The sequence below is a fragment of the Vulpes vulpes genome, chromosome 2 (genome assembly GCF_048418805.1).
Source record: "Vulpes vulpes isolate BD-2025 chromosome 2, VulVul3, whole genome shotgun sequence".
Lineage (NCBI taxonomy): Eukaryota > Metazoa > Chordata > Mammalia > Carnivora > Canidae > Vulpes > Vulpes vulpes.
This window is the reverse complement of record NC_132781.1, coordinates 14,549,267-14,575,320: the sequence shown is the minus strand read 5'-3', so window position 1 is coordinate 14,575,320 and position 26,054 is coordinate 14,549,267. Positions and strand designations below refer to the sequence as shown.

At 44.9% G+C, this 26,054-nt stretch overlaps 1 protein-coding gene across 7 annotated transcripts in view; it reads right to left on the bottom strand.

Moving 5' to 3' along the window:
* Positions 1-26,054, bottom strand: part of TEX2 (testis expressed 2) — a 100,581-nt gene that overhangs the window by 4,914 nt on the left and 69,613 nt on the right. For 3 of the 7 annotated variants that reach the window (XM_072746828.1, XM_072746829.1, XM_072746830.1), the window contains 5 exons: positions 20,895-21,041; positions 16,274-16,373; positions 8,200-8,332; positions 2,401-2,520; positions 471-680 (listed from right to left, as the gene is read on the bottom strand). In XM_072746828.1, coding sequence (XP_072602929.1) covers positions 471-680; positions 2,401-2,520; positions 8,200-8,332; positions 16,274-16,373; positions 20,895-21,041 — 710 coding nt within the window. Of the gene's footprint in view, positions 1-470; positions 681-2,400; positions 2,569-7,071; positions 8,333-16,273; positions 16,374-20,894; positions 21,042-26,054 lie in introns of all 7 variants that reach the window. The other 4 variants (XM_072746825.1, XM_072746826.1, XM_072746827.1 and 1 more) reach the window with 2 other exon arrangements.

Sequence of the window (26,054 nt, the reverse complement as noted above, 5' to 3'; positions counted from 1 at the left end):
CACCAGTTCAATGACAACTCCTTGGACAGACCTCCTACCACAATTACCAAGTGCATAAGCTCTGCTTCCTTAACATCTAGGTCTAACCCAAGGAGCCTTCCCTAAGCACCATGGGCTCTGCTGCATGCATGAACCCCTTCTGTAAGGTGGGGTAACAGTGCTACCTATCTCTGCAGGATGCTGTGTGGACTGACCAGGTGAAGCAGCTACACCCCAGGCCAGGCAGAGAATAAGAGCTTTACAGATGGTGGAAAAAGCCGGCTTTAGAAGACTGAGAAGAGAAACATATGAAGATAACACTTTACATGTGAACGAACCATTCACAGAAGAAAATAGAGTTGGATTTACAACAGACATAAAGTTCCAAGAAAAAACGTGTGAAAGTGCTTCTGCCCAAGAGGAGGTACTTCCCATAATGTCAAGAGTAAGCATGCTGGGATCTTTCTAGCCACACAACAGGCTGTACGCACCATATCCGGTCAGTCGGCGGAGGTGGAATGTTGACTGCCAGGGTTCCTCTGCATTCTTGTACTTCCACAGTTAGCAGCAGGGGTGTATTGGAGACTTCTTCAATCTTCTTCTTAATGAACTCTGTCTCAGTTGCTTTTTGGAAGTATTTTGACTTGGTAATCTTATCAACAAACCTCATAATCTTACTTGTTCGATGACCTCCCACATACCTTTAAATGAGGGACACAGACAGGTGTTAGTATAAACTTTGCTCCTCCACACACACAAACTCTGTGGCTCTTCGTTCACCTCACTTTAGACCAGAGTTTTTCAACCGAAGCATTACTGACATTTTGGACTATTTCTCTGCTGAAGGGTCTGTCTTGGGCACTGCAGGATGGTTAGCAGCCTCAACCTTCTAGATGTTAACAGCAGGCTTCCCCCAGTCATGATAATAAAAAATTGTCTCTAGACATTGCTGAATGTCCACCGGGGGTGGGGGTGGGGTGCCGGCAGGGGCACAAAATAACCTCTCAGTGAGAAACTACTACTTTAGAGAAGGTATGGGGATCAGAGCCCAAGTCTTGACCCATGGAGAGACAAAGTTGTCACAGTGCAGAGAAGACATCAGACCTATCCTCCTTAATAATCCTCTGCTAGTGACTGTAAATCCTGTGTCCTCTTAGAGGAATCTCCCCATCTCTACACTTCAAAAAGGAAATCATGCTGCATCAACAGAGACATAAAATACAGTAGTTAACTGACTGCCTTTTAGGTGATATATCAATTTTAAATGGCAACTACTTTTCAAAGAGCTTAGAACTTCTTTCTAAAGAAAAATGCTAATCAAGCTGGCATGCTAGCAGGCCAAGAAAGCAAGCTTTTCTATCAGGTCATAGTTACCATAAGACTGCCTTAAGAAGGGAAGGTATTTGTTTTTTAAAAAACACACACATGGGTAGCCCGGATGGCTCAGCGGTTTAGCGCCGCCTTTAGCCCAGGGTGTGATCCTGGAGACCTGGGATAGAGTCCCACATGGGGCTCCCTGCATGGAGCCTGCTTCTCCCTCTGCCTGTGTCTTTGCCTCTCTCTCTCTCTCTCTCTCTGTGTGTGTGTCTCTCATGAATATATATATATATATATATATATATATATATATATATATATCCCCACAAACTTTAGATATCAATTCCTCAAATGTCTGGATTCTTTCCATATTCTGTAGGATTTCAAAAGTGAATAGGCTGATATCTTCTTACAAGTGCTTCTGAATCTCTGGTTTCTTTACAATCTTAGTTTCTTCAACTCACCTTAAATAACTAACAGATCCTTACAGAGAAGCTATTTAAGCACTCTGATTATCCCAGAGTCCACGTAACAGTCAAAGGGAGCTCTGAAAATGAAGTCATGATCTAAAAGATCAGCTAAGTGACCCACATCTTTAAAACACACCAAAGAAATCACTAGACTGTCCAGCCTTGCTAGAAGGAACTGGCAGGCAGCTCAGCCTAATTGTGACCCAACTGAAGGGGAGCAGTGCTCTCCACCCGGCACCAGGGGGAGGTGTTGTATAAGCTGTGCCCCTTGCGAGAAGCTCGCCTTTCAATTCTCTATGCATAATTTTCTTATATTCAAGTGATGCATCACTAAATTCTACTCAAACTAATAATACAATATATGCTGAACTTGAATTTAAATAAAATCTTTAAAAAATGCTTTTTTTCAATCGCCCAAGAAAGCCATCCAGATGGGGACCTTCTTAGCTAAGGAAAGCTATTTGGATCTTTTGGCTGTGGGGCCTGGAGTTTCTAGCCACTCTGGGTTCTTAAATGCAAAAACCATTCACTCGATGTGACGGAGGAAGAAAGATTACCAGGAAGAGGGGGAAAAAAGCTCACTCCCAACTTGGTACCCCAACCCCTGGAGACCCTCTAAACTGGATCCACTCACCCTTCAGTCCCCGGGAGAAGTGGTTTGTCTCCTGCGCTGGGCTCTGGAGCGTCGTCTTCATCAGAGGAGCCAGCACTGGAGGACTCCTCATCGCTGTCTGCCAGACAGTACGCCCTGGGCCTGCAACTGATCAGGGCAGAGTCACCACCGTAGCCTGTCCTTCAGGCTCTGCTTAGAAAGAGAACACACATGCTCCACCGCTAACAGGTCCTCAGTCTCCCCACTCTGCCCAGAAAAGAAGAGGCCCAATCCAAGAGTCCTCGGATTGGTCAGGCTACCCAGGAGGCTCTTCAGTGCCAAGTTCCCTAAGAGCAGTGCAGAGGACTTGGACCTCAAGAGTTCTATTTTGTGCATGCGTCAGGACAGGTGGTGGGATTGTGATGCAGTCCACACAAAATGCAGGGATCTCATCAACAGTGCAGCAGGAGCCAAGTGGGAGGGTGAATGGAAAGAATGATGGTTGCAGGGGTGAGGTGACAGCTGATGTTGGCGACACGACCTCCCCTCACCCATGATGGGGATGTTCAGGAGTCCCTTGACTCTGGCTGAGTTTAACAGCTTTTATGATGCTTTCTTATTCACCTCCACATTAGTTTTGACTCGAGACTCCTTTCTAGTGAAACTACATATGTTATTCCATATCTGCCCTAGCCCCTAAAGGCCATAGAAAAAGCCAACAATCACACATGACAAATCTCAAGGGACTCGGGGAATCAACTGACAGGAGAACCCAGGAAGTTTTCTGGAGAAATACAAATTTAAAAACCATTTTAAAAATAAAGTAATAAAAGCATGTCTAGGTGGCTCAGCAGTTGAGCATCTGCCTTTGGCTCAGGTCATGATCCCAGGGTCCTGGGATACAGTTGCACATCGGGCTCCCCACAGGGAGCCTGCTTCTCCCTCTGCCTGTGTCTCTGCCTCTCTCTAAGTAAAGAAATAAATCTTAAAAAAAAAAAAAAAACAACAACAACAAATAAAGTAATACAAAGCCTCATCAACAAGCAAAGTCTCTCACTCATCTTCCCAGGTTGAATACTCAGTTTCCAGAGGCATAGGGGTTACTAGATCACCAGCAGTGGCAAGTGCCCCTCTAATGGTATGGGACAGGGGAGGAGGATTCTTGGCTGAGCTTCAGCCCCATAGAAGGCAATTTCCTTCCTGGATGGTGGCTTTGCTTCAGAGAAGCAGAGAGGCAGGGTCCATCCCTGAGCCTCAGAGACTTAATTGGGATGAAGCGAACAAGAGACAAAGTAGTCTCTGAACACACTAAGCAACCAAATAGTCACAAAGCAGAGGCAAGGCCTTATATTTTTGATAAGGACAAAATTACCAGGAGAGAGGAGGGCAGTGGAGCTTAGGTCCTATCCTTACAGGTGCAATGCCTTTGAGGTCTTCCTCTGATCTCACATCGGGCAGCCATCCCTTGGCCAATGGGGACCAAGGGCACCCAAGGGCAGAGTACACACAGGAGGGCAGACTTGAAGGCCCAGCAGAGGCCCCAGCCCTGGAAGGGTGGGGCTGAAATCTCCACCCCTGAAACAGGAGCTTGACTGTAAGAAGACCCCACCAGTGTCCTCCCTGGCAGGACACCCGGATCTTCCTCAACCCCAGCTCTGAAACATGAGAGCAAGCTGTTTCAGCCAACAGGCTTTCATGTACAGTTAAAGGGAAACTCCCCCTGCAGATACAAAAGGGCACGGGGATAGCATCTAACTGATTCTTTCTCCTTCCATTAGAATCCTGGCTAGTCCAGGAATGTATATGGGTGCTCATTGATCACAAAGCCATTTCGGAGCTTTCCATGGTTAGGCAGCCCTCACAGAGATCTTCTTTTATATAAAATGTGCAGAGCAAAATATTATTCCCAAGAAAGCCCAAATTGGGTGTTGAGATGAGGAAAGTTGGGGAGGCAAATCCCCAGAGATAACACAACCAGCTGAGACATCCATTTTCCTTGTCCATAAATACAATGACTAGGCTCCCTGGATCTCAGACCTAGAGCTATCAGATGAGGAGTCTGTGTCCTGACTGCACAGGTAGACTGGTCCCCATCCACGCAGCACTAAAAAAGCTGCCTTGAGATCCGGGACTGCAGTGAAACCTGCTGAGCCACCATCCCCTTCTGTCCCCACTGGTATTTGTCATCTGGCAGCCTCCAGACTTGAAGCAAAAGATGCCAAAGGCTGAGCACTGCAGAGAGCTCTCAGGTTCCCAAATTAATCCTCTGCAGGATAGAAAACAGGATAAATTTTGTGGCTGAAGTTAATAATTTAGACAATGCCGTATCAGTTAAAGTAGATTAGGTGACATGAAATTCTGATTTTGACCAAACAGTACCTCAATGTGGCACCCAATACTTAACTAATTAAATGGGTAACTAAATGTTTGGCTGTTACTCGGTTCTATAACTGAACATGCATTTTATGATATCATGATGTCAGTATGGACTTCAGAGAAAAATACACTGCACATTCTTAAATAAGGTATGCTAGAACATAATAAGCCTAATTTTTAAAAATGCATCTTAGACTCCAGCTGAGTATGATATCCTTTCAAAGAGCCACCTTAAAGGGCTAATTCTAGTTTTGCTGCCTCTGCTAAAAATCTATTTGGACACGAGCTTGGAGTCAGATAAATAAGAAAAAGTGAATTAAGCGCAGCCCTGGTGGCTCAGTGGTTTAGTGCTGCCTTCAGCCCAGGGCGTGATCCCAGAGTCCCGGGACCGAGTCCCACGTCAGGCTCCCTGCAAGGAGCCTGCTTCTCCCTCTGCCTGTGTCTCTGTCTCTCTCTCTCATGAATAAATAAAATCCAAAAAAAAGAGGGATGCATAATTAGATTAAGCAGCACAGTGAGGTGGCCACAGGAGAATGTATTCATTTTCTTGGGAGTGAAATTGGCACCATTCATCTGCCACAGACATGCATGTGCGTATACGCACAGAGCGAGACCAAGTCACAGTGTGGGCTGCAGGCACTTGGCTCACAAAACACAGGAGCTTCAGGGTTGTGGTGGTTGGGAGTATACTGTGGACTAGGGACCCAATTCAGAGGTCACAGGGGCCCCCCTATGGGGACTGTCCCACCAGACCCAGGCTGTAGTGGAAGAACATGAACTGGCCAAGTGCCTCCAAAGCCACAGTTCCTTTAGAGAGCAGCCAGCCTGTAAAAAATTCCCCTTACTGACTCACTCTGGTCCTCTTCAAGTCACTTCCTAAAGTTACTACCTGAATTCCACTTTGAGCACCTTATTGCCCCAAGGTGATGTAAACTACAATATGTAAGAGGGTGGCTATTTGGGAAATAGAGACTAAAGGAAAAATGTCTACAGATATAAAGACACATTTCAGAGAAAGGACTTCACTAGAATAAAGCAACACAGATTGGCATTTCTCACTCTCATCCTCAGGATAATAATGTGAGGACATGAACAAACTTTCTAACAATAAGTGGGGCTTCTCACAGGTTGAGCAGCTTCTTCTAGAGATTGCCCAGGCCACAGTCATTTGCACACTTGAAGGGGACTGAAAAGAAAGCCATGAAACAAAGCAGAGGCCCAGCCACAGCCTCCACTTTGGAGAGATTTGCCAATAAAGAATTTCGGTCTCTCAGTATTTAGACTTAGGGGGATTCTGATGTGCTCATGATTGAGGAAGTGAAGAAGTGGGTTCTAGAATCTCTTCTGGGATTAGGTTCTTAGTTATGGATGGGCTTTCAGAGGCTCTCAGTGCTCCCAGAAATTGTGAGTCAAAACCTTACAGGTATAGACATTTTCAGGGAGGATCCAGAACTCTTGAATTCCTAAAGGGATCCTTTATATATATATATAAAGTTAAAGATCTATCTTTCTAGGCCTTTTTCTCTCAAATGAAGTACTTGGAATGGGTTTTTTCCCTTGCTTTTAAAATTAAATGACAGCCAATTACCCATCAACATATAATGTAACACCATAGGAAGAGGCAAAACATTTTATACCCGCTCTACTAGGACAAAAATGGTACTTCAGAAGTATATTACAAAATATACCATCATATTCCAAAAGCAGAGTATTTTTTTTCATGTAGTCTGGAGAAGCACTGCTTACTCAGAAACATGCCCATCCTCTTTGATCAGCCAAGGTTTATGAACTTGAAATTGTGCCAAGAGAGTCACATGAACCTAAATGGCCAAGATCTCAGGGACTTGGCTGTCCCTGGCTGTTGGGGCCCTGTCTGCTACCCAAGACACCCCTCTCTAAGGAGTCCAGTCACCCTGTGCTGTTGAGAATGGACTCCTTCCACAAGGCTTCTGACATTTGCTCTGTCCTCTCCTGTATAGTTAGAACTCACTTTCAAGGCTGCTTCTGCCCATGGTGCTTTGTCTTTCAGGCTGGGCAGCTAATGCACAGCTGTGCATGGCAGTGGGGTGGGGGCGTCCAGACACAGGAAATTGAGTCTGATTAGAGAACTAGATCAAAACGCTAGCAACTCAGATGAGGGAAGTTGGCAAGACTTTCCCTCCCAGGAAAGCCTCTTATGTACTCTGACCTCAATCCTCTTAGGTCTACAAACTGGGCCTTTATGTTCAGGGACATGATGAAACGACAAGCTTCCTAGTGGCGTCACATGGGACCAAACAAGACTCAGCACCTACAGGGTATGAAATGCTGCATGGAGAGTTGATAAACACCACTCACCAGAAAATACAATCCACAGATTGCCGAATCCAAACACATTTTAACAAATAGCAGAAAAGTGAAAGGAAAACAGCACAGATACAGGTTAGATTGCATACAGGTGGGGAAATTCTCCAATTGTTAAAATAACATTTCATTAAGTAACTGGGAGAAGTCGGAATAATCTAAGTAAAAGCACATTCTCAAATGTCTAACCATCCCCCCCTCTGCCAATCTGCTATGACCATATGTATGAATACAAGCACTAGGTCAGCATCATAACTAAGCAAAACTCTAATAGTCTGTGTGTCTTATATATAGACCCTGCGAAGGTGGCTCCTTGTGGGGTTTTTCTGTCATTTTACTGTTAATTCCATCCCAAAGGATAAAAATGTGAGAAGTAGACTCTAATCAGTATTTTTAGTTTGGTCAAAACAATAATATAAAGGAGTATTTTAAGGTGTATGGAAAACTAAAGTTCCAATTTATCCATTCTAGGCCTCTAAGGGGGGAAAAAAGTAAACCTTCATTACCTATCTCATGAATTTGAAATATTTACTAAATCAGACAAACTGTAGGCAACAGATGCAATATCTTCTACAAAGAGAGGAATTTACTAAGTAAATCAATATTTTATTATTTAAGGAAAATACATCTCAAAACACTTTAGACGAACCCTGTTGGCTACAAGATCAATTGAAATAATTTAGACTTTATGATTAAAGCAGATGCCCACCCCCCCCCACCCCCCCACCCCCCACCCCCCGGGACCTTAGCCTTCCCACACAATGCTGTTTGTGGCTGCAAGTTGACAGAGAAAGTTTCTGAATGAGGATTCTTTTCACAGAGCATTTTCTTGTGCAGATGAGCCTGCCCTACTGGTCTGAGTCAATGATGCTTTCTGAATAATTGCTCTGTGTGCCCCCCTGGCAGCAATGAGGCCACAAGGTGCTGAGCAGAGGTGGGGACTCCCAGTCTTGGGGAGATGGAAGTCGGGAACCCCTCCCTGAAATCCTCTGTGGTCCAGAAGTACTTGCATGGAAGCTCACTCAACATCCAAGGCTATTACACATCCAAGTTGCTTCCCAAAGGCTAGAGGAAGAGGCTGGTTCCCCGGGGATGGGTTAGTAAATTTGTATGGCCCCTTACCCTTCTTTGCCAATTTCTCCAACCTTCAGGGCTTCAACAAGAGGCTCTTTACCTAGTTTGGTCAAATTCATTTTGGTCTCGAGAGTCATCAGAAAGGACCCATTGTAGGACATTTCCAAATCGATCCACAGTCCTGGAGAGAGAAATAGTGAAAAAACAGAAGGTTCCCATCCCTGCAAAAAACACGACTATAAGTGACAATATAAAAACTTACATTTTAAGGTACTGAAGTAGGTATCACATTGAAAGCCTGTAGATTTATATTGCCTGTACTATCAATGCATGCAACAGGAGGTCATGTAAAGAAAAGCTCCTGGAAATGGTTCAAGTGTTTGTCACTTTGCCAACATGTGAATATCCATTAAAATGGTGAGCTCAGTGCAACCTGTCAGTCCTGGAATGGTCCTGTTCTCTGGGTTTTTCTCACATTTATTTATTTAATTTTAAAAACGATTTTATTTATTTATTCATGAGAAACACAGTCTTCTCACATTTAATAAGAAAATACACTCCCAACAGGAGGATGGTTTGACCCAGGGCAAAACCAGGACAAAGTCACTGATTCCCAGCCAGTTACAAGGAAGAAGAGAGGTGCGGAGACCTCACTGAATGCTGGGCTATTCTTTAAAGCCACACATGAGAACCACTGCCTTAAAATGACCTCATGTTGGTGGGGGAGTGGAGCACAGGAAATGTTTCAGACTGAGCTCGGTATGATCGGGATAGGGACAAACATTTTTAGCACCTTATTCTTTCTGGAAATTGCTTAGTAATGGAAACAAAAGAATTAATGTTCAAGCACCAGAATTATCCAGATAAAGTGGGATAACTGCTTTGTACCTTAGTTTAAAACCCTGTTCCTTAGAAAAGACACCAGTATCAGTGAGATCATATCTAAGAGGGTTTCAACTTTGTGGAATTTCAGTGGGATGGCCCACCAACAGAAGCAGTCACTGACCAGAAGTCCAAAATGCAATCAGAGATTATCTCCTGACCTTCCACACAAGGATTCTAGGATTTGGGGTAGAACATGCTACGCTGTGATTTTTCAGACTCAAGGTTCTGTGATACTTCATGGACTTTCAGTCAAAATGTGTTTGTTCAAGTGGGTGTTTAAATGTTAATCCACTTTATAGAACCTCATAAGATGCATGACAACATCTAAAGGGAAGCAGGAAACTCATCTAAAACCATCGCTGACACACAGCAGCATTTCAAGCAATTACAGTAAATAATCTATCCCCTATTTGGCTACCATTTTAGATAAAAGCTTTGCTTAACCTCAAGAAGCACTAATGGTGTAATTCCTCACTACAGGCAGAATAATTCCCATTTTGTTTTCAACAAATTCTTTTTATCATAATTAAAGGTAATTGTTTTCCATGAATGACATTAGGTGACATGTAGGTCAATTGTGACTTTGTAGCAACTCACAAAACTGCTTTATTTCTTGCTTACATTAAGCAGTTAAAAATCATCAATTAGCTTGCTCTTCGTAGGTAGTTACTGGAAACAAAGGATACATCTGCTTTAATCAAGACATTTAGTCATTAATCACTTCCAGTGGAAAGGGAATAGGGCAAAAAGCCAGATATGAATAGGCTTTAAATTCAGTATAGATAGAACATCAATAAAGAAGGTATTTATTGCTGTATAATATGTCGACCTTTTTTAAACTTGAGAATCGACAGACCCCAACTACCTGGCTGCTGTATGTATTCAGAAATAACTTCTGAAAATCCCGGTCAGGTTTCTAATAAATATTAATAGTGTATGTAGTGCCTTTGAAGATTGTCATAATAAAGACAATGCAGAATTTTCCTTCTTATAAAGTACAAGGTTTTGTCTGTCTGTTTTTTTATGAGGAGGTGTGGATTCAGCTTAGTGCACTGCTGGCTTACACCCTGGTAACTGGAACATCCTGTCCAGTGACATGTGGTTCAGCGCTCCCTCCGCCAGGAGTTGAAGTGAGGCAGGCAGAGGGAAGATGCATGTGGAGCCCTAGCACATGGACCAGGGCTGGAGTTCCCTTGCAAGTTTCTAGATCTCCTCATGTGTACAAGGGAGGGACTGCACTGCCTCTTCAGGGGAGGGCTATGTCCATCCTGGCCAGGGCTCTTCCCTCTGCTGTCACCAGCCCCATGTCTTTACTTCCAGGACTCTCTGCTCCAGCCTAGTTTCCTGCTGCTGCCAAGGCAGATGGGGACTGAACCAGAGAAGGCCACTGGGCCAAGGGGACACGGGGCAGGCAGAGAGCCCTGTCTGGGCTGGGGAGGGTATGAAGCATGGACATCTGATCCAGCCTCTGCATGAGGAATGGGGTCGGTTTTTTAATGTCATTATACAGGCCCCAACAGGCCCACCCCCAGGGCTTTGTCCAGCCCTGGCTGTCGGGGAGAATATGAAGGAGTCAAGAAGGTCTTGAAAACTTTAAAAAACAGATATAAACTGCAACCATTCCAACAAATTACTTGACACGCTTGCATTTAGATGAGGGTAAGGAGACTATTTTAGCATTAGGTGCAAAGAACAACTTGCTTCTGTGACAATGATTTGGCGAGCCAAAGAGCCCCCCGAGAACCCTGGAGCACACACAACCTGGAGCCGAGAACGACCAGTCATGTCACGGGTCAGTCGGGAGGCTCCTGCCTGAGAGGACTGGACAAGGAAATTAATGGCACCTGGGAGGCTGTCTTCTCCTTGTGGACAAATGCGTCAGCAACATAAGGATGGAGACACACCCTGTTCCACCAGCGGTGTCTTAACCAAACTGAAGGCCACTCGTCTGGATGAACGTGGTTGCAGAGCTCTCTCTTTTGTGCTTCTGACAAATGTTAAGACTCCTGTGAGGTATTCCACTTAAAATGCTGCTTTCTGTCACCATCTGCTCTTGCTAGAGCTCAGGGACAAAAACCAGAAGTTGAGCAGGACAAATTTTTAAGCCTTTAAATAGGAGTAAGGCTGTCAGTGCATTCAGAGGTCTCCAGAAAGGCCATGAAAACAAAGGGTCTTTGTTAGTCTGCTCGGGCTGCTATCACAGAACACCACAGATTGGGCGGCTTAATCAGCAGGCATTGGTTTCTTGAAGCTCTGGAGGCTGCAAGTCTGAGATCAAGGCACCGGCCAAATCAGTTCCCAGTCAGTGTTCTTCTGGCTTGCAGAAGGCCACCTTCTCCCTGTGTCCTCACATGACAGACAGAGCAAGCTAGCCCACTGGTCTCTGCTCATGAGGGCACAGTCCCATCATGAGGACCCATCCCTCATGAACTCCTCCAAACCTAATCACTGCCCCAAAGCCCCACCTCCAAATATCATTACATTGTAAGTTAGGCCTCTAACATCTGAACTGGGGGGAACAGGGGAACACAAGCGTTCAGTCCATAACAGATTCTCCCCCACACGAGAAAGGGTCCTTGTGCAAAGAGGATGTCCAGTGATGAAGAGTGGCAGCTGATTACCAACAAGTCCCCACAAGACGGCACTTCATCTGGCAACATGGGGAACAAAGTGATGATGACAACTTCAGTCAGCTTTCATGCCAGGACCTGTGAGGAGCTCAGATGGCTGCTTTTCTGCTCTTCCGCCAAGGGCAGGATCAGTTACCACCATCACCACTTGGAGGGACACTGCAGCAAAAGTTACAGCCTGTTCCACTAAAAATGTTTTTTGAATTCTCAGTGCAAGACATCACGGCTAAAGACACTGAGATACATCCCCGCCTTCAGGCACCTTAGGCTCGAAGATGAATAAAGATGGCCAGGGCCACCTGGTACATGGGAGATAAGCATGTCTTAGCATGTGTCACCACGGACAGCATGAAAAGAGGCCCTTTAGCCTTCTCTTGGTATTCTATTTGACAGACACCATGCCTCAAAACAGTCTAGCTGTGGCCATGGATATCTAGTCATTTCACTCGGCAGCTCACTGTTTTATTATTATTAAAATAGCTAAAAGGCATCAGTCTCACTGGAGTAGGCTTAACAGGATACCTGCTGCTTAAAAGGGGTAAGAGAACCCAAAGCCTTGCTCACCTGAGCTTGGCCCTTATGTTATCTGCTCCTCCATTTCCCTCTAATTGTGACTCTTACTGGTTGATTTTCACCTTGAGAGGCACCATTTGTCATCCAAAGAACAGACTTCTTAAAATGGCACATTTAATAACATATCATGAACAGATGTTGGTTAATAGGTTCTTAGAAAAGCATACCGGTGACTATTTTGTTCCTGGTGCCATATTGTTCACTCAAATACCACAGAAAATTAGCATTCCTTGTATTAGGATGTGTCTTTTAGGACAGATGCTCTCTACCTGCAACTGTTCTCGGAAACAGCTCTGCCTCTCAAAATTGATCTAGTCACAAATCAGAGTGTCCTCTCTTCCACCCCAAAAGAGTTCCACAAAATGGTATTTTTCTCTCTTTTCTGGAAAAAGTAATTTTTCTTCCTGCAACATGATCTGGTTAGAGTGTATGGGTCCGTTCCTGTCAGCACTGAGCCCCACGGTCTGGCCCTGTCTGTGCTCAGCCCTGGGTTGGCTGCTATATTTGCTCTTAACAAAGGCATAGTGGAAGGAATGGGCGGGCCACAGACGGACTCTGGGTCCAGTTTTCTGCAATACTCAGGGGCAAAGTAACTTCAGTTTCAGCACTGGATAAAGGTACCAGGCACTAAAGGTTAAGGTCCAGAAGACGATCTGTAGATGGCAGACACCAGCAGTCACAACCAAGGGCATCTCCGAGAACAGACAAGGTTCCTGTTCCTGTGGGACACGGTATTCTTGCCATAGAATCCAATACCTTCTCTGTCATGTGTTAAACACATGCGCCGCACACCCTGGAGACTAAATGAATTAATCTGAATCTGAGGGGTCACAGCCCACATCCATGGTTCATCCTGACATTGGGTGACATGCCTGCGGGTACTGCCCAGGTGTCTGGGCCCACTGTGCGGCCTAAAGGAAGAAAAAAGACCTATACACATCCCTCAGTCAAAGGTGCACATGGAGTGAGCAGGGCTCAGAGATGAGGCGGGAGGTGTGCAGCCAGTTTCCAAGGGACAAATCTTCTCTATCTTCCAGCCGCCTGCCACTGGTAGGAAGTGAAGACGCCCCTGGGACAGGTGGTCATTCAACCTGAGGAAACTGGCTGTGTGTCCTGGCACTTGGACAGGCCAATGGTAGCCAACATGTGATTTCAGAACTATAGGCGTTGCTTAGTGGCAAGGCCACAACAGCTGAGAATGGCCTTTTTCTTTCCATTTATTCCTGTAAAATGGGTCAACTGGGCACCAGAGCCACCCACATTCTAAGCTCTCCAAGAGCAGCACAGCAGCGAAGGTGCCACTACTAATGGTAAAAGTAACAACAGCCGGCACTTCCCATGCTCCCCTTCCAGGGGCCTTTCATGCACTAACCCACTCCACCCTCAGACCAGCCTAGCCTACCAAGTCATATAGTCTCCTCACTGGAGACAGCAGTTAGCAGGGTTTATGGAAACTGCCCTAGGCTGCAGAGCGGTGAATCCCAAAGCCTGCCCCCAGAGCTGTGCTCAGAGCCAAGGCTCATCCCCTCATCCCGAGGATGGAGTGATCCAACCAGCTGTGGTCCCAATAGCCAGCCCCCTCCACCCCCTGGCCAGGTGCTTCCAACAAACACGCACAAGTTAGGAAACATTTAAGAAAGAAAAAAAAAGGGTATGTGTGGGGGATTCCCTCCCTAGAGATCTGGCGGCCGCCTTTACAGGGCTTGCATTTCCTTGGAAGGTGAGCTCTGCTTTCCAGAGTCAGTGTTAGCCAGTCACCACTGATTTTCATTTCCTTCAAAGAAAAGTTTACCTTAGAGCAATGGAATCCAAAACAGCACATTTCCTTTATGTTTATTTCTGTTTTGACTATCACATGCATCCTTTGCAGACTTGGAAAAGCCTAATTTGATGAAACTTTTAAAACCCACAGGCTTTATGTCTTTTATCATTCCTTTCTTTCGTAACATTTCCTCCCTTGTTACATAAGCAGGCAGACGTCTAAAACTTGCCCTGAACGGAGTTAAATAAGAATCAAATGGATTAAAAACCAGCAAAGCTTTGATCTGGGTAGAGAAATATCTTGCCCCAAAGGAAGAGGAAAGAGACTTAGGCATTTGGTGAATGTCACTCAAAGCCTGACAAAGCTGCCCTGGGAGGCCGCAGAGTTCAAAGCTATAGAGACACTCCTTAGATGCCGCAAAGCCCAGTTATGGCTCTGCTTCTTTCTTGCTGGAAATTTCTACTAATGCAACAAAGGACAGAGATAAGAGACTGCTAACACATTAGGAAATAGAGCATGTCCACATATTATTTGCTTTATTTAAGCTTGACTCTGTGGAGGTGTACATTAGCTGACCATTTACCAGCTTGTTACAATTCCTAAAAGGGCAAACAGCAGGGCAGCCTGGGTGGCTCAGGGGTTTAGTGCCGCCTTCAGCCCAGGGCGTGATCCCGGAGACCCGAGATCAAGTCCCACGTGGGGCTCCCTGCATGGAGCCTGCTTCTCCCTCTGCCTGCGTCTCTGCCTCTCTCTCTGTGTTTCTCATGAATAAATAAAATCTTTAAAAAAAGAAAAAAAAAAAAGGCAAAAGGCAAAGGCGAGTCCAAAGCCCACCAGAGCCAGAGGAAGGCAGGCAGCCATCAGGTGGATGAGGTGGAGATCCTAGCTAGGTACTCACCACACAAATAATGTATCTTTTAACATTTCATATGCTGTTAAAAGAACTCTAGCTAAACTGTCTGCAAATTACCTTTTCTAGTTTTACCCTCAGTGAACCAGAAAACAGTTAAATCAGGAGCACATGGATTCAACAAAGTATAGACATGGTCAAGGGGTTACAGGTGTTCTCAACACAGGTATTAGGTGGACTTTGGCATTTGCAAATAACACTCTGGTCTATCTCTGAAATCCACGGGATGCTAAAAACATGGAAATACAGGCTCACTGTTGGCTGAAATACTGCTAAAGAGATCATCAGAGCTGCTAATTGTAGGGCTAGAAAAAAATCTCTGTATTTACATCAAATGTGTACAACACACAGAGTGATTTCACTCAACATGATTCAAGAGCCATCTGATACAGCCATGCAGAAACAAAAGTAGATGCTATAGTCTCTAAATTTACAAAACATTTACTTCGAAACAAATATCAGTCTCAGAAAGTTGTAATTATTTTCCTCCCTACCTTGGTCCTGTGCCTTTTGAGTAATGATGTCAATCCAGTTTAGGTGGAAAGAGGTATATAATGAAAAGGACTACTACAGAAAAGAAGTCAACTGCTTCCACGGTGGGGAGATTTTGCCTGCCCGTTCACGGACTATTCTGACTTACTGGGCTCATGCCTATTTTCACCCCACTCCTGTGTATTAAATTTTCCATCATGGTCCTTTTAAGCCCATGTGCCACAAAAGACACATAAATCTTTACATCATAATTTTATTTAAATGCTATATATCCGAATCAACTCTTCCTGCCCCAACCCACAAGAGTAGTTGTAAATAATGTGTCAGGAGTATGTCTTAAAACTCAAATCTGAGCACCTTCCCCCAGCAGACAACCATATTCCCAAAATATTGCTGACAACACCTATTTTCATTTTTAAAACACTGAGCACCTACTAGGTGTGGAAAGGAACAGCAAGATGTAAAGCATGAAGGTCAGAGAACTTGCAACCTAGGGGTTGGGTCAAGGCAAAGGTGTGAGTGCGCACAAGGAACAGTGGCAGCTGTTGGTGAGAGCTGAGGGCTGCTGGCTATTTTCTAAATCACATAAAAGCCCAGACCCTGCCAACAGGTATACAGCCATGTCTGGGCTGGGGCAAGAATGGTAGTGATCCGAGAGACTAGAAGGATTAGCAGGGAGATCTATTCCCAATCTGTTCCTCATCAGCTGAAAGCAGTGACTTAACAGAAAACAATCAAAGTAAGACAGATGCTTAAAATGTCCCTGAACTCCCTCCCAACACAAAGCTTTCGTATTCGATCTGCAGAGATGGAGACATTTCGACACTCATATAAATGGTCAGGTCTCTGCGAGAGATTATTAAGAGTTACCTTGGTGATCAACGTAAGGCTTGAAGGCCTGAAGGATTTTTGGCACAGCCACCCCCATGTCAAGTTCCGTCAGAGTTAGTTCATTCATAAAGTAGGGGAGCTGGAGGAGAAAAGTAAACAATGAATGAGACATTAGTAACCTGGTCAGTGTTAGAATTCAGCATCTGCTCAGAAGGAGAGAAGGTCAAGGTTTTGGGGACACATTCATTTCCCTGAAATTTACTGAGTACATACTGCATATGAGGCATCATCCTACAGAGAGAGCTGTGGACAAGTCGGGCAAGCTCCTTGCTATCCTGGGGTTTATGTTGGAGAGGTGGTAACAGATAAATAAGTAGATAAATAAATAGTTTGAGAGAGTGGTTAGTGTTACAGAGACAGTAAGGCTAGTGGTGGGACAGAGGAAGCCAGGATGTGGGTCGGGGGTGGCTATTTTGGCCAAGGAAGTTGGAAAAGGCTTCTGTGAAGAGTGCCGATTGGCCAAAGACCTGACTGAGGAAGGGGGAGCTAGCCATGCTGGTCAGGTTAACAATGCCTGGCCAGAGTGTGGGAAAGTGGATCCCTCTTAGACTACTAGTGGGGAGTTAATAAATTGCTGTAACATTTCTGATAGGCAAATTCACAATATTTATTAAAATGCTTGGAAAAAAAGAAAATTCACATCCCTTGATACAGTGCTGGACATTTTCTGTTTGCACCCCCTGGATTCAAGTTCTGAGAGGCTGGTCTGTGCAAAGCACACCTATGGGCTCTCCTGCCCTCTGGCTTCTGGTTGGGCTGGCCGATGGGATCCACCAATGCGCAGGAAAGAGGGGAGGTATTTGGAAAAGAGTGCTGTCAGGTATTTGTCCCCTCCCTCTGTTGAAGGCCACAGCTCCTGTCAGACAGGCAACCTCTCCACACAGCCATGGTCTGGTAACTGCTCCCTGCTTTCGCCCCTACAGAGAGTGCTAAGAGCTCCCCACTGCTGCCAGCCCTGGGTCCTGCCCTGTTCTTCTTGGTTTCTTTACATTGGCCCACACATTTATAAATCTTTTCCTTAATAAACGCTCCTCTCAGGTGATGCCACTTGAGTGTGCCATTTGTTTTCTGCTGGGACCCCAACTAATACAGTGTCAGTAGGAACCTGCTCTAAAGGAAATAACAGGAGTACTAATATCATGCTTAGAAATTCCTACTTTGCCTCGAGACTGCGGAATTAATTCATCTATTTCTTTCACCTGAATTTAGGCATGTGTATATATTATTATTTTAATTTGTAGTCTAGTCTTCATTTCAGTATAAGATATAAATCAGGGATCCACTTTAAACTTTTTTCCCCAATGCCTTCTCAGGCGTCTTATTGAACAACCAATACTTTCCCCACTAACTCGTAGCACCATCTTTAAATATGAGATTCCCATGACACTGGAGCCTATAATGAGCCCCCAGTTTTTCTACCAGCATCAAACTGGCTTTTTAAAATAAATATACACTGAACATTTCCCATAAAATGTGGTAGCATTTAGCCAGGCATGGATTTAATGCCTATTTTGGCTGGACCTCTTCAGCTAAGTTGTACACTTTGACAATTCACCACAGAAGTTTCTCCTCCTCTGTTTTTCTGCAGGGGTGGGATAGTTAAAGAATTATGACATCTGTGATGAACAAAATGTGACCAAAGGCAGTACTCAAATGTGCATTTTGAATTGGTGGTTGCTGGATATGGAAAACCTTTTTTCCAAGGCATCACTGTTATGTGGTGGCTGACCTTCCAATCAGCCTACTTGGCCAAGAATGTAGCCAGATTCTTGCACCTTTGCCCCAGAGTGTCTATTATTATCACTCTAATACCCAGTGAGTCAGGAGCATGCTGGGTTTCTATGGGAACAGGAGTCCAACACTGATCAAGGGGAGCGGATGCAGAGATGGCATTCCCAGTCCCCTGTCCAACCTCCCAGCCCTCCCACTCTGCACTCTGTGGTTCCTACAAGGGTAGAGGAGGGACCTGAGACAAAGGGCTGAGGGACCAGGGACTGGGAAAGACTCAGCAGGTTTGGGCCAGGCCTAATCATCAGCAGGCAGAATGAGGAGGGGCTCTGCAGGGCCCAGATTCCTACTTATTCACCTGAGTGCCCAACTCCAAGATTCTAGAACATCTCTCATCCTTCCCCTCCAAATCACAACTGCTTTGAATAAAAACTCTTAGAACAGGCCCTAACCTAGTCAGCCTCCTTCCTACTCTGCAGGGGAAGGCAAGGAAAGGTCACTCCTTCTGCTCTTTTCTACCAGAAACTCTCTTCTTCCCACCCAAAGGCATCACAGAGAGACAAGAACCCACTGCATGTTCTTTACCCTCTTGAGTGAACCCAACTGGACATTCAGGTGAATGGAACATTCTCAGGTTGGTGGGAGGAACTGCTGGAAGCTGTCTGCAATAACAACATTTGCTGACACAGGCATAAGAGGCCCATGATGACTGAGGGCCCCGGGGCAGTGTTGGGAGGGGCCGGCTGAGGCCAAGAATGTACTTGCTGTTGGGGCAGAAACCCAGCTTGTTTTAAACCATCACTGGGCACCAGATACACACACAGGGCTGCTCTTTCACAACATGAGTCATTATCACATGTGAGGGTGACAATCAGAGACCGCAGGGCAAAGCCAGCAAAGAGTTCTCCATATGTCAGGCCTTGAAGGGAAACTAGGAAATGGGAGATCTTTGTCAAAGCTCAGGCTCCTCCGGCTATTCTGGCTCTTGTATTGGTCATTAACCAACACTCACTACTAGATTTAGTACTTTCCAGAATATGTGGCTATTGGTGATGATCAGTCTTTTTGGTAGGGGTGGCAGCAGGTTCAGAATTGGGAGGAATATCCTGCTGCCTTTCTGTTTATTCCATTACATCCAGGGTCTCCTCTAGTCTTGCAGGACACTCAGGTATTGACCTGCTGGTACTACTGGAGCCAGGCCACTTTTTCCATTCTAACCTTCTAGCACTTCTGCCCTCAGTTTTAAGTCTGCAAACTGAAAAAGCCCACATGACCAGCAAAGGGAGAAGATGAAAATAAAAGACTTTCCCTCAGCTTCCTCTGGAATGAGAGAGCCTATCATTCTCCAAGACGGTAGAAGATCCATGGACTTCCAGCACTCAAGAGAAGCATGGGACAAGACCCTGCCTCAATTTGTTTTGGAATGTGTGTAATTGGGACAGCAACGTCCTGTCCGGAGTTGAGGCACGCCCTGCTTTCTGCCTCCCACTGCCAGGACTCCCAGCCCTCATGTTCAGGGAAGGGCCCCTGGCAGTCTTTGGGAAAAGAAGAGTGCCAGCCCCACTTGTGTGTCTTGACCCAGAACTCATCAAGCTCTCCATAATTTTCTAAAAAGCGGGAAGAGGTGGAGTGAGGTCCAGCTTCACTGCTTGTGTGCGAACATGGGAGGGTCACTGCCGCTTCCCACTCCCCCGTTGGACCTGGCTAGCAGAGTGGTTTCAACCCTCAATCTACCTGAGAAACAACAGGCTGACCCAGGTCAACTGAGCCCTCCCAAATCCTTGCCCTGAATTCTGCACAAAATCCACTCTTCCAGCTCAGATGGTGGTCTCTTTTCTTCATGTCCTCTTAGGGAAGAGAGGACATGGGCCTCCAGCTTGCCAGAACTTGACTGAGCCCTTAAGATCCTTGGTTTGCCACCCAAAGGAATGATACAAGTCACACTGAAGTTTCTTCATGCCTGCATTTTCTAATGAAATTTTACCTTAGCCCACAGTTCCTAACCTGGAGTCCTTGAACTCTCTGAAGTCATGGGCAAAATTCTGCATCACTGTGCATTTTTCTAGGGAAAGGATTCATCTGTTTCTGCATCTCAAAGGTATCTATGACCCATAATGATCCACAGCTGCTGACTGTGCCACTTCTCAGTGAAAATTTGGGGACCAAAGGGACTCCTCCTTGGCTGGGTCTTCCTTGGGTCAGAAACTTACTTCTATATAACCTTAGTAAGGTCTCTGGGTTGGCAGAGGTGGTACTAAATGAGTCACTTAGTGGCAATTATGAGGAATATTTATACAGTTTAAACTTATTTCCAAGTGGACCTTGATCAGCACCAGGACTGGTTTTTTCAGCAAAGAGAGAGCCCAAAATAAAATACCATCTGGCCACAAGTAAAGGTCAGACCCAGACACATTTGGAGTGCCATGCTAACTTTCCCAGCTTGGAGAGAGAGCATGACTTGGGAAAGAGGTCTGTAGTCTGGCACTTTCTGCAGCAGAGATAGAACAGCCCCCAGACTCTGAGGCAGGGTGGGCTCCTAAAGTATGATTTAAATTCCTTACTGATTTAAAGACAACAGAGGTCTACGTGACACACCAGCTACAAAAGCTCCCATTTTCCCAAACCAAATTCTGGATTATCACCTAGAGTGGGTAATAATGAGGGACACACAAAGGAAAAAGTAAACAGGCACATTCACTAGGGTCCCCAGGTCCGGTGAGTCCTACAGCCAAGGTCACAGCTCAAGATATATCGTGGTTCTCATATGTTATATGCTTTAAGCCAAGTTATTTTCCCCTTAGGATATAATGATACAAAACTTCAAAATTAAGAAAGATGAAGAATTGGAAGCCTCTTGGGTGGAAAACGGTACCTTTATTTTGCTGAGTTTCATTTGGATTTTCTTAGATACCAGGTCAGACCAATATTTCTCTCCTAAGAAGTCCCAAAACATTCTTCCAAGCAAGGCGTTCACCCAGGCTTCCTGTTCTTCCTCCTCAGAGGGCGGAGCCTCTGGCAACTGGCAAAAGAAAGAGAACCAAAATTAGCTGGAAAGCAACTGGAGAATAAGACAGGTGCTTATTTTTACAAAGTCACTGAAGGTCCTTCCCTATAGAGATGGGCGGCCACGGGAGTTTTATTTCTCCCCTACCAATTACAAGCCTCACGTTATGTCAGTGAATAGAAAAAGGGAGCAACAAAAGCCACCATCACAGATAAAAACTCCTATTTGTCTCTTTTCTTTTTCTACCAGTCTTCCTGTGAATGAGTTAGTATTTCATACAATTAGCTCAACCAGATTGCCCTGCCTCCCAAATGAGCTTGGTATCCACTTCTGATTAATGACACCTCTGATCAAATGTCTGCCTGTCTTCTTCCAGCAGAGGCTCCCTAAAACATATAACCATCAGGCTGGTCCTCCCAAGGCAGCCCCGAAGCCTCTAGGCCCAGGACTCCCTCAGCCAGCTGTGAACACACAGCCCTCTTGGGCGTGGGGCAGGGAGCTGTTTAAAAACACTGGTGCCTGGGCCCTACACCCAGAGGTACTAATTTAAGTGGGTATCCAAATTTCCAGCAGCTCTCTCACTGTTGTAATGAACGGGTGAGGCTGAGAACCACAGCCTCGGATTAGAGAGAGCCTGTTCTCAGGAATTCTGTGAAAACCCCTCCGGCTGTTCTCCCCAATCTCAGCCCAATGACATACCCTAGACCTCACCACCGCTGGGTACAATCGGTCTTAAACATCTAGCACAGCCAATATGCGAGGCAGGAGGAGAGCAAATGTGAGTTAGTCTCTGATTCCCAAGGCTAATCATCAGACGATGGACCCTTGCCCGGAGAGGGCCACGTGGGGTGAAGCAGGAGGGAAAAATAGGTGGCAAGGTACCAGCAGTGCAGGTAACGCTTGCAGACCACAACTGTCGTCACAGGTGCCGCCAACTGACCCTGTGCCAGGCCCTGATAAGACAACTTCTCAGGCTCCCTCATTTATGCCTTATAATAGCCCAGAAAGATGGAACCTTTACTTCTATTTTAGGGGTGAGGAAATGGACTTGGAACCATTCATGTCCTGCCTGAGGCCCCTCGTTTATCAGCGCAGCCTGACTCAGAGCCTCTTTCTCCCTGATTCCTGCTCTGTCCTGAGGGCAGAAGGTGGTGTGACCAGCACCTGGTGTGACAGACATTTCCTTATGCTGAGATCTCTAATTAGACTACAGCCTTACTGAAACAATTAGCCTGGAAAGCAAAGACCAAAAAACCCAGAAATGCAGAAATGAGCAAACTGTTTACCCTTTCTCTTCCCTCTGCGGTTTGTACAAATGCATCTGCCCTGCCCTCCGGGCTGCCTGCGCCATACCACACATCAGACTCCCGCAGTATCTCCACGCTTGCTGCATGAGCTCACGCCAGGGCGATCTGTGGTGGGCGGCTGGGTCTAGGCCAGGGGGACTGTACCCAGGTGGCCTAGTGCTCATGCATTTGACACTTGGAGATGTGATGACTTGTGAGTACCCCAAAGGTCTATGGCATGTACCCGTGTGTGATTTTTCTGGAGCCTGGAGCTCTGTGGGTCTGAACCGCTCACTGAGCTTGTGCAGGGACTGGTGGACTGCCCAGCGCCCACCTGTCCACTAGTCTTGTCAGAGCAGGCGCTGTCTCTCTCTTTGGGGGTCTGGGAGTTTGCTTGTGTTTTTATATTTAATGTTTTCACGTATAAGGGGAGATATTTTATGTTCTAGGAATCCTTCAAGTGTGGGTGTTTTTGCAGGTCTCCCTTAGGAACGTTGGTGGGTCTCATTTAAAAAAAAAATTAAACTCTGGTTTAAAAAGTAATACATGGTGGTCATTCCATTTCAGAAGATATGTCTCTACCTCACTCATTTCAATGGCTGTACAACGCCTCTGTCCTTTCTAGTGCTGTAATATCTTTTGTTATTAATCAATACTTTTTTTTAAGATTTTATTTTTAAGTAATCACTATATTCAACGTGCAGCTCAAACTCACAACCCCAAGATCAGGAGTTTCACAATTCCCCAACAGAGCCGGCTGGGCACCTCTCACCCAAGACACTTCTACCACCAGGTCTTGGGTACAAGAGCAGAAGTCTGTGATCACTGGGCATTTGGTCATGCTACAGGTATTACATGTTTTTTGGAATCACTTTTCTCTCTGCCTGAACATCTGCGCCCACCATGTGGATCTGGTCCAGCTTTTCTGAGGTTACGGTCTTTGAGTCACATCAGATTATCTACACAGACTTCCGAGTAAACACCCATCCAAGGACGATGCCCTCCTCCCCCAGGTATTTAGGCAGTGCCAAGTTGTGCCCACACAAGGCAGTGCATGTCTTGCTTAGATCTGGAGGCAACATAAGAGAATTGGTCACTTTCCCCTCTCTATTAGCCTTTCTTTACAACCCTAGATATTCACAGCAAACAGGTTTGGCACAAAAATAGCAAGGAACAAAGGGCTATTTCAGAATTTACGTCCAAGCCAAAGGCATATGATGTGGAAACACATTTCTGAAATAACTGACAAGCAGGTTGTTTTTTCTTTTCAACAGTTCCTTCTGCAGGCTTTTCTCCACAGATTTATTGGGAACAAAGAAAAATCTAAGAGCAGCAGGACATTGACAATGCATCAAAGCAGCTTTATGAACAAAATCTGGATTCACTGGACTACTAGAAAGAGCTCACTTCCAATGAACGTCATAAAAATTTAAGAGCTTAAAGAATAAATATGCATGCGTTTCCTAACACTGCCATTTGCCTGCAGGAAGGAACGTGAGAATATTCATTTCACCATTTCAATTGCACATGTACATGTAGATAGGGTACCTTTCTCAAAATGACTGCCAAAAAAAAAGGTCTGGAAGGTCCGACAGGCAGAAGCTAAAGGAGGCTACCAGGCTTGTCTGGGATATAGTTTATTATAAGCTAACCTCCAGAGTAAAGTACAAATTTACTCAATTTTTTAGCCTAATCTTTGCTGTAACAAATGGCCAGGAGGCCAAGGCCAGCCCAGTTTTTTTTGTTCCAAAGAGAGCTTAGTGCCTCTGCTCTAAAGGTTTGGTCATACACAATCTGGTGCCACTAGGGTTTCACAGAGGACTACTGGGTCCAGAAGACACAATGGAAGACCTTTACTCCAGATCTGTTAGCTGTTTCCCCAATTATAAAAACAATACATATTTATTGCAGAGAACACCCATAACCCCACTATCCAAATGTAAGGCTGATGAGAATCCAGATAGCTGACAACCTAGGGACAAAAGGAATTTGGGGTAGGGGGATTCACTGGTTGTAAGAGAGTTCTATTTTCTTTTTTCTATCAGTTTTTTTTCAATGTATGCTTTTAGGATACTTTTCAGGATACAGAACTTTTTAAAACAACAAAATTGGATCAAACTAACATGGTTTTGAATCTTCTTTTTTTTTTTTTTTACAGCTTTACAGAGATATAGTTTACATAACACACAATTCACCCATTTATCTGAGAGTACAATCTATGGTTTTTAGCATATTCACAGAATTATGAAGCTATCACCACCATCAACTTTAGAACATTTAAAAAAATCTTTGAGAGCGAGCAAGCACATACATACATGTGCAGAAATGGTGAGGGACAGAGGTAGAGAGAAGAGGAAGCAGACTTCCTGCTGAGCTTGGAGCTCCCAGTGGGGCCTGATCTCATGACCTGGAGATCACAACCTGAGCTGAAATCAAGAGTTGGATGCCTGAGCTACCCAGGTGCTCCAACTTTAGAACATTTTAATTACCCTCCAAAGAAACCCTGTATCCCTTAGCAGTTACTTGCCATTCTTCCCCAACTCCATCCCTGCTACCACCGTCCCCACCGGCACCATCCCCTTTAGCCCCATCCCCAACACCAACACCTCTCCCCACAAGCCCCAGGCAACCAACCACTAATATATCTCAGCAAATTCACCTATTCTAGATATTTCATATAAATGGAATCCTGCAACATGTTCTTTTGTGACTGACTTCTCTTGTAAGCATAATGTTCTCGAGATTTACCAATGCTGTAGCAGGTGCTGGCACATTATTCCTATTACAGAATAACATTCTATTGTGTGTATACACCATACTTGACGTAAGTTTCAGTTGCTTCCACTTTGGGCTATTGTGAATAACGCTGCCATGAACATCTGTGTACAAGTTTTTGTGCAGACATAGGTTTCTATTCATTTCTCTAGGATATATACCTAAGGGTGAAATTGCTAGATCACATAGCTATATGTTTACTTTGAGAAACTACCAAAGTGCTTTCTACAGCAGCTGAATCATTTTACATTCCCACCATCAACCCATAATGGTTCTACTTTCTTTATAGAAATATTCTCACTAATACTTGCTATTATTCATTATTATTATTATTCATTATTATTATTATTCATTCTAGTCATCCTAGTGGTTGTGAAGTGGTATCTCATTATGGTTTCGAATCGAATTTCCCGGATGACTAATGACTGAGTATCTTTTCTAGGCTCACTGGCCATCTGTATTTCTTCTTTAGAGAAATGTCTATTCAAATCCTTTGTCCACTTTTTTTTAAGGTTTTATTTATTTATTTGATAGAGTGTGTGTGTGTGTGTGTTTGCACAAGCAGTGGGAGCTGCAGAGGGAGAGGGAGAAGCAGGCTCCCCACTAAGTAGGGAACCAGGTGCAGGGCTTAATCCCAGGCAAACACTTAACTGACTGAGCCACCCAGGCACTCCCCTTTGCCCACTTCTTAATTAGGTCATTTACCTTTTAAGTATTCCATTTTAAGTCCTTTGTTTATTCTAGGTAACAGAATATCAAATATATGATTTGCAGATATTTTCTCCCATTCTATGGGTTGTCTTTCACGATCTTATTGGTATTGTTTGCAGCACGAAAGTTTTTAATTTTGACGAAATCTAACTTATCTTTTAAAATTTTTTTGGTTGCATGTACTTTTGGGTATCTTATCTAAGAAAGCTTTACCTAACCCTAAACCACAGAGATTTACTCCTGTGTTTTCTTCTAA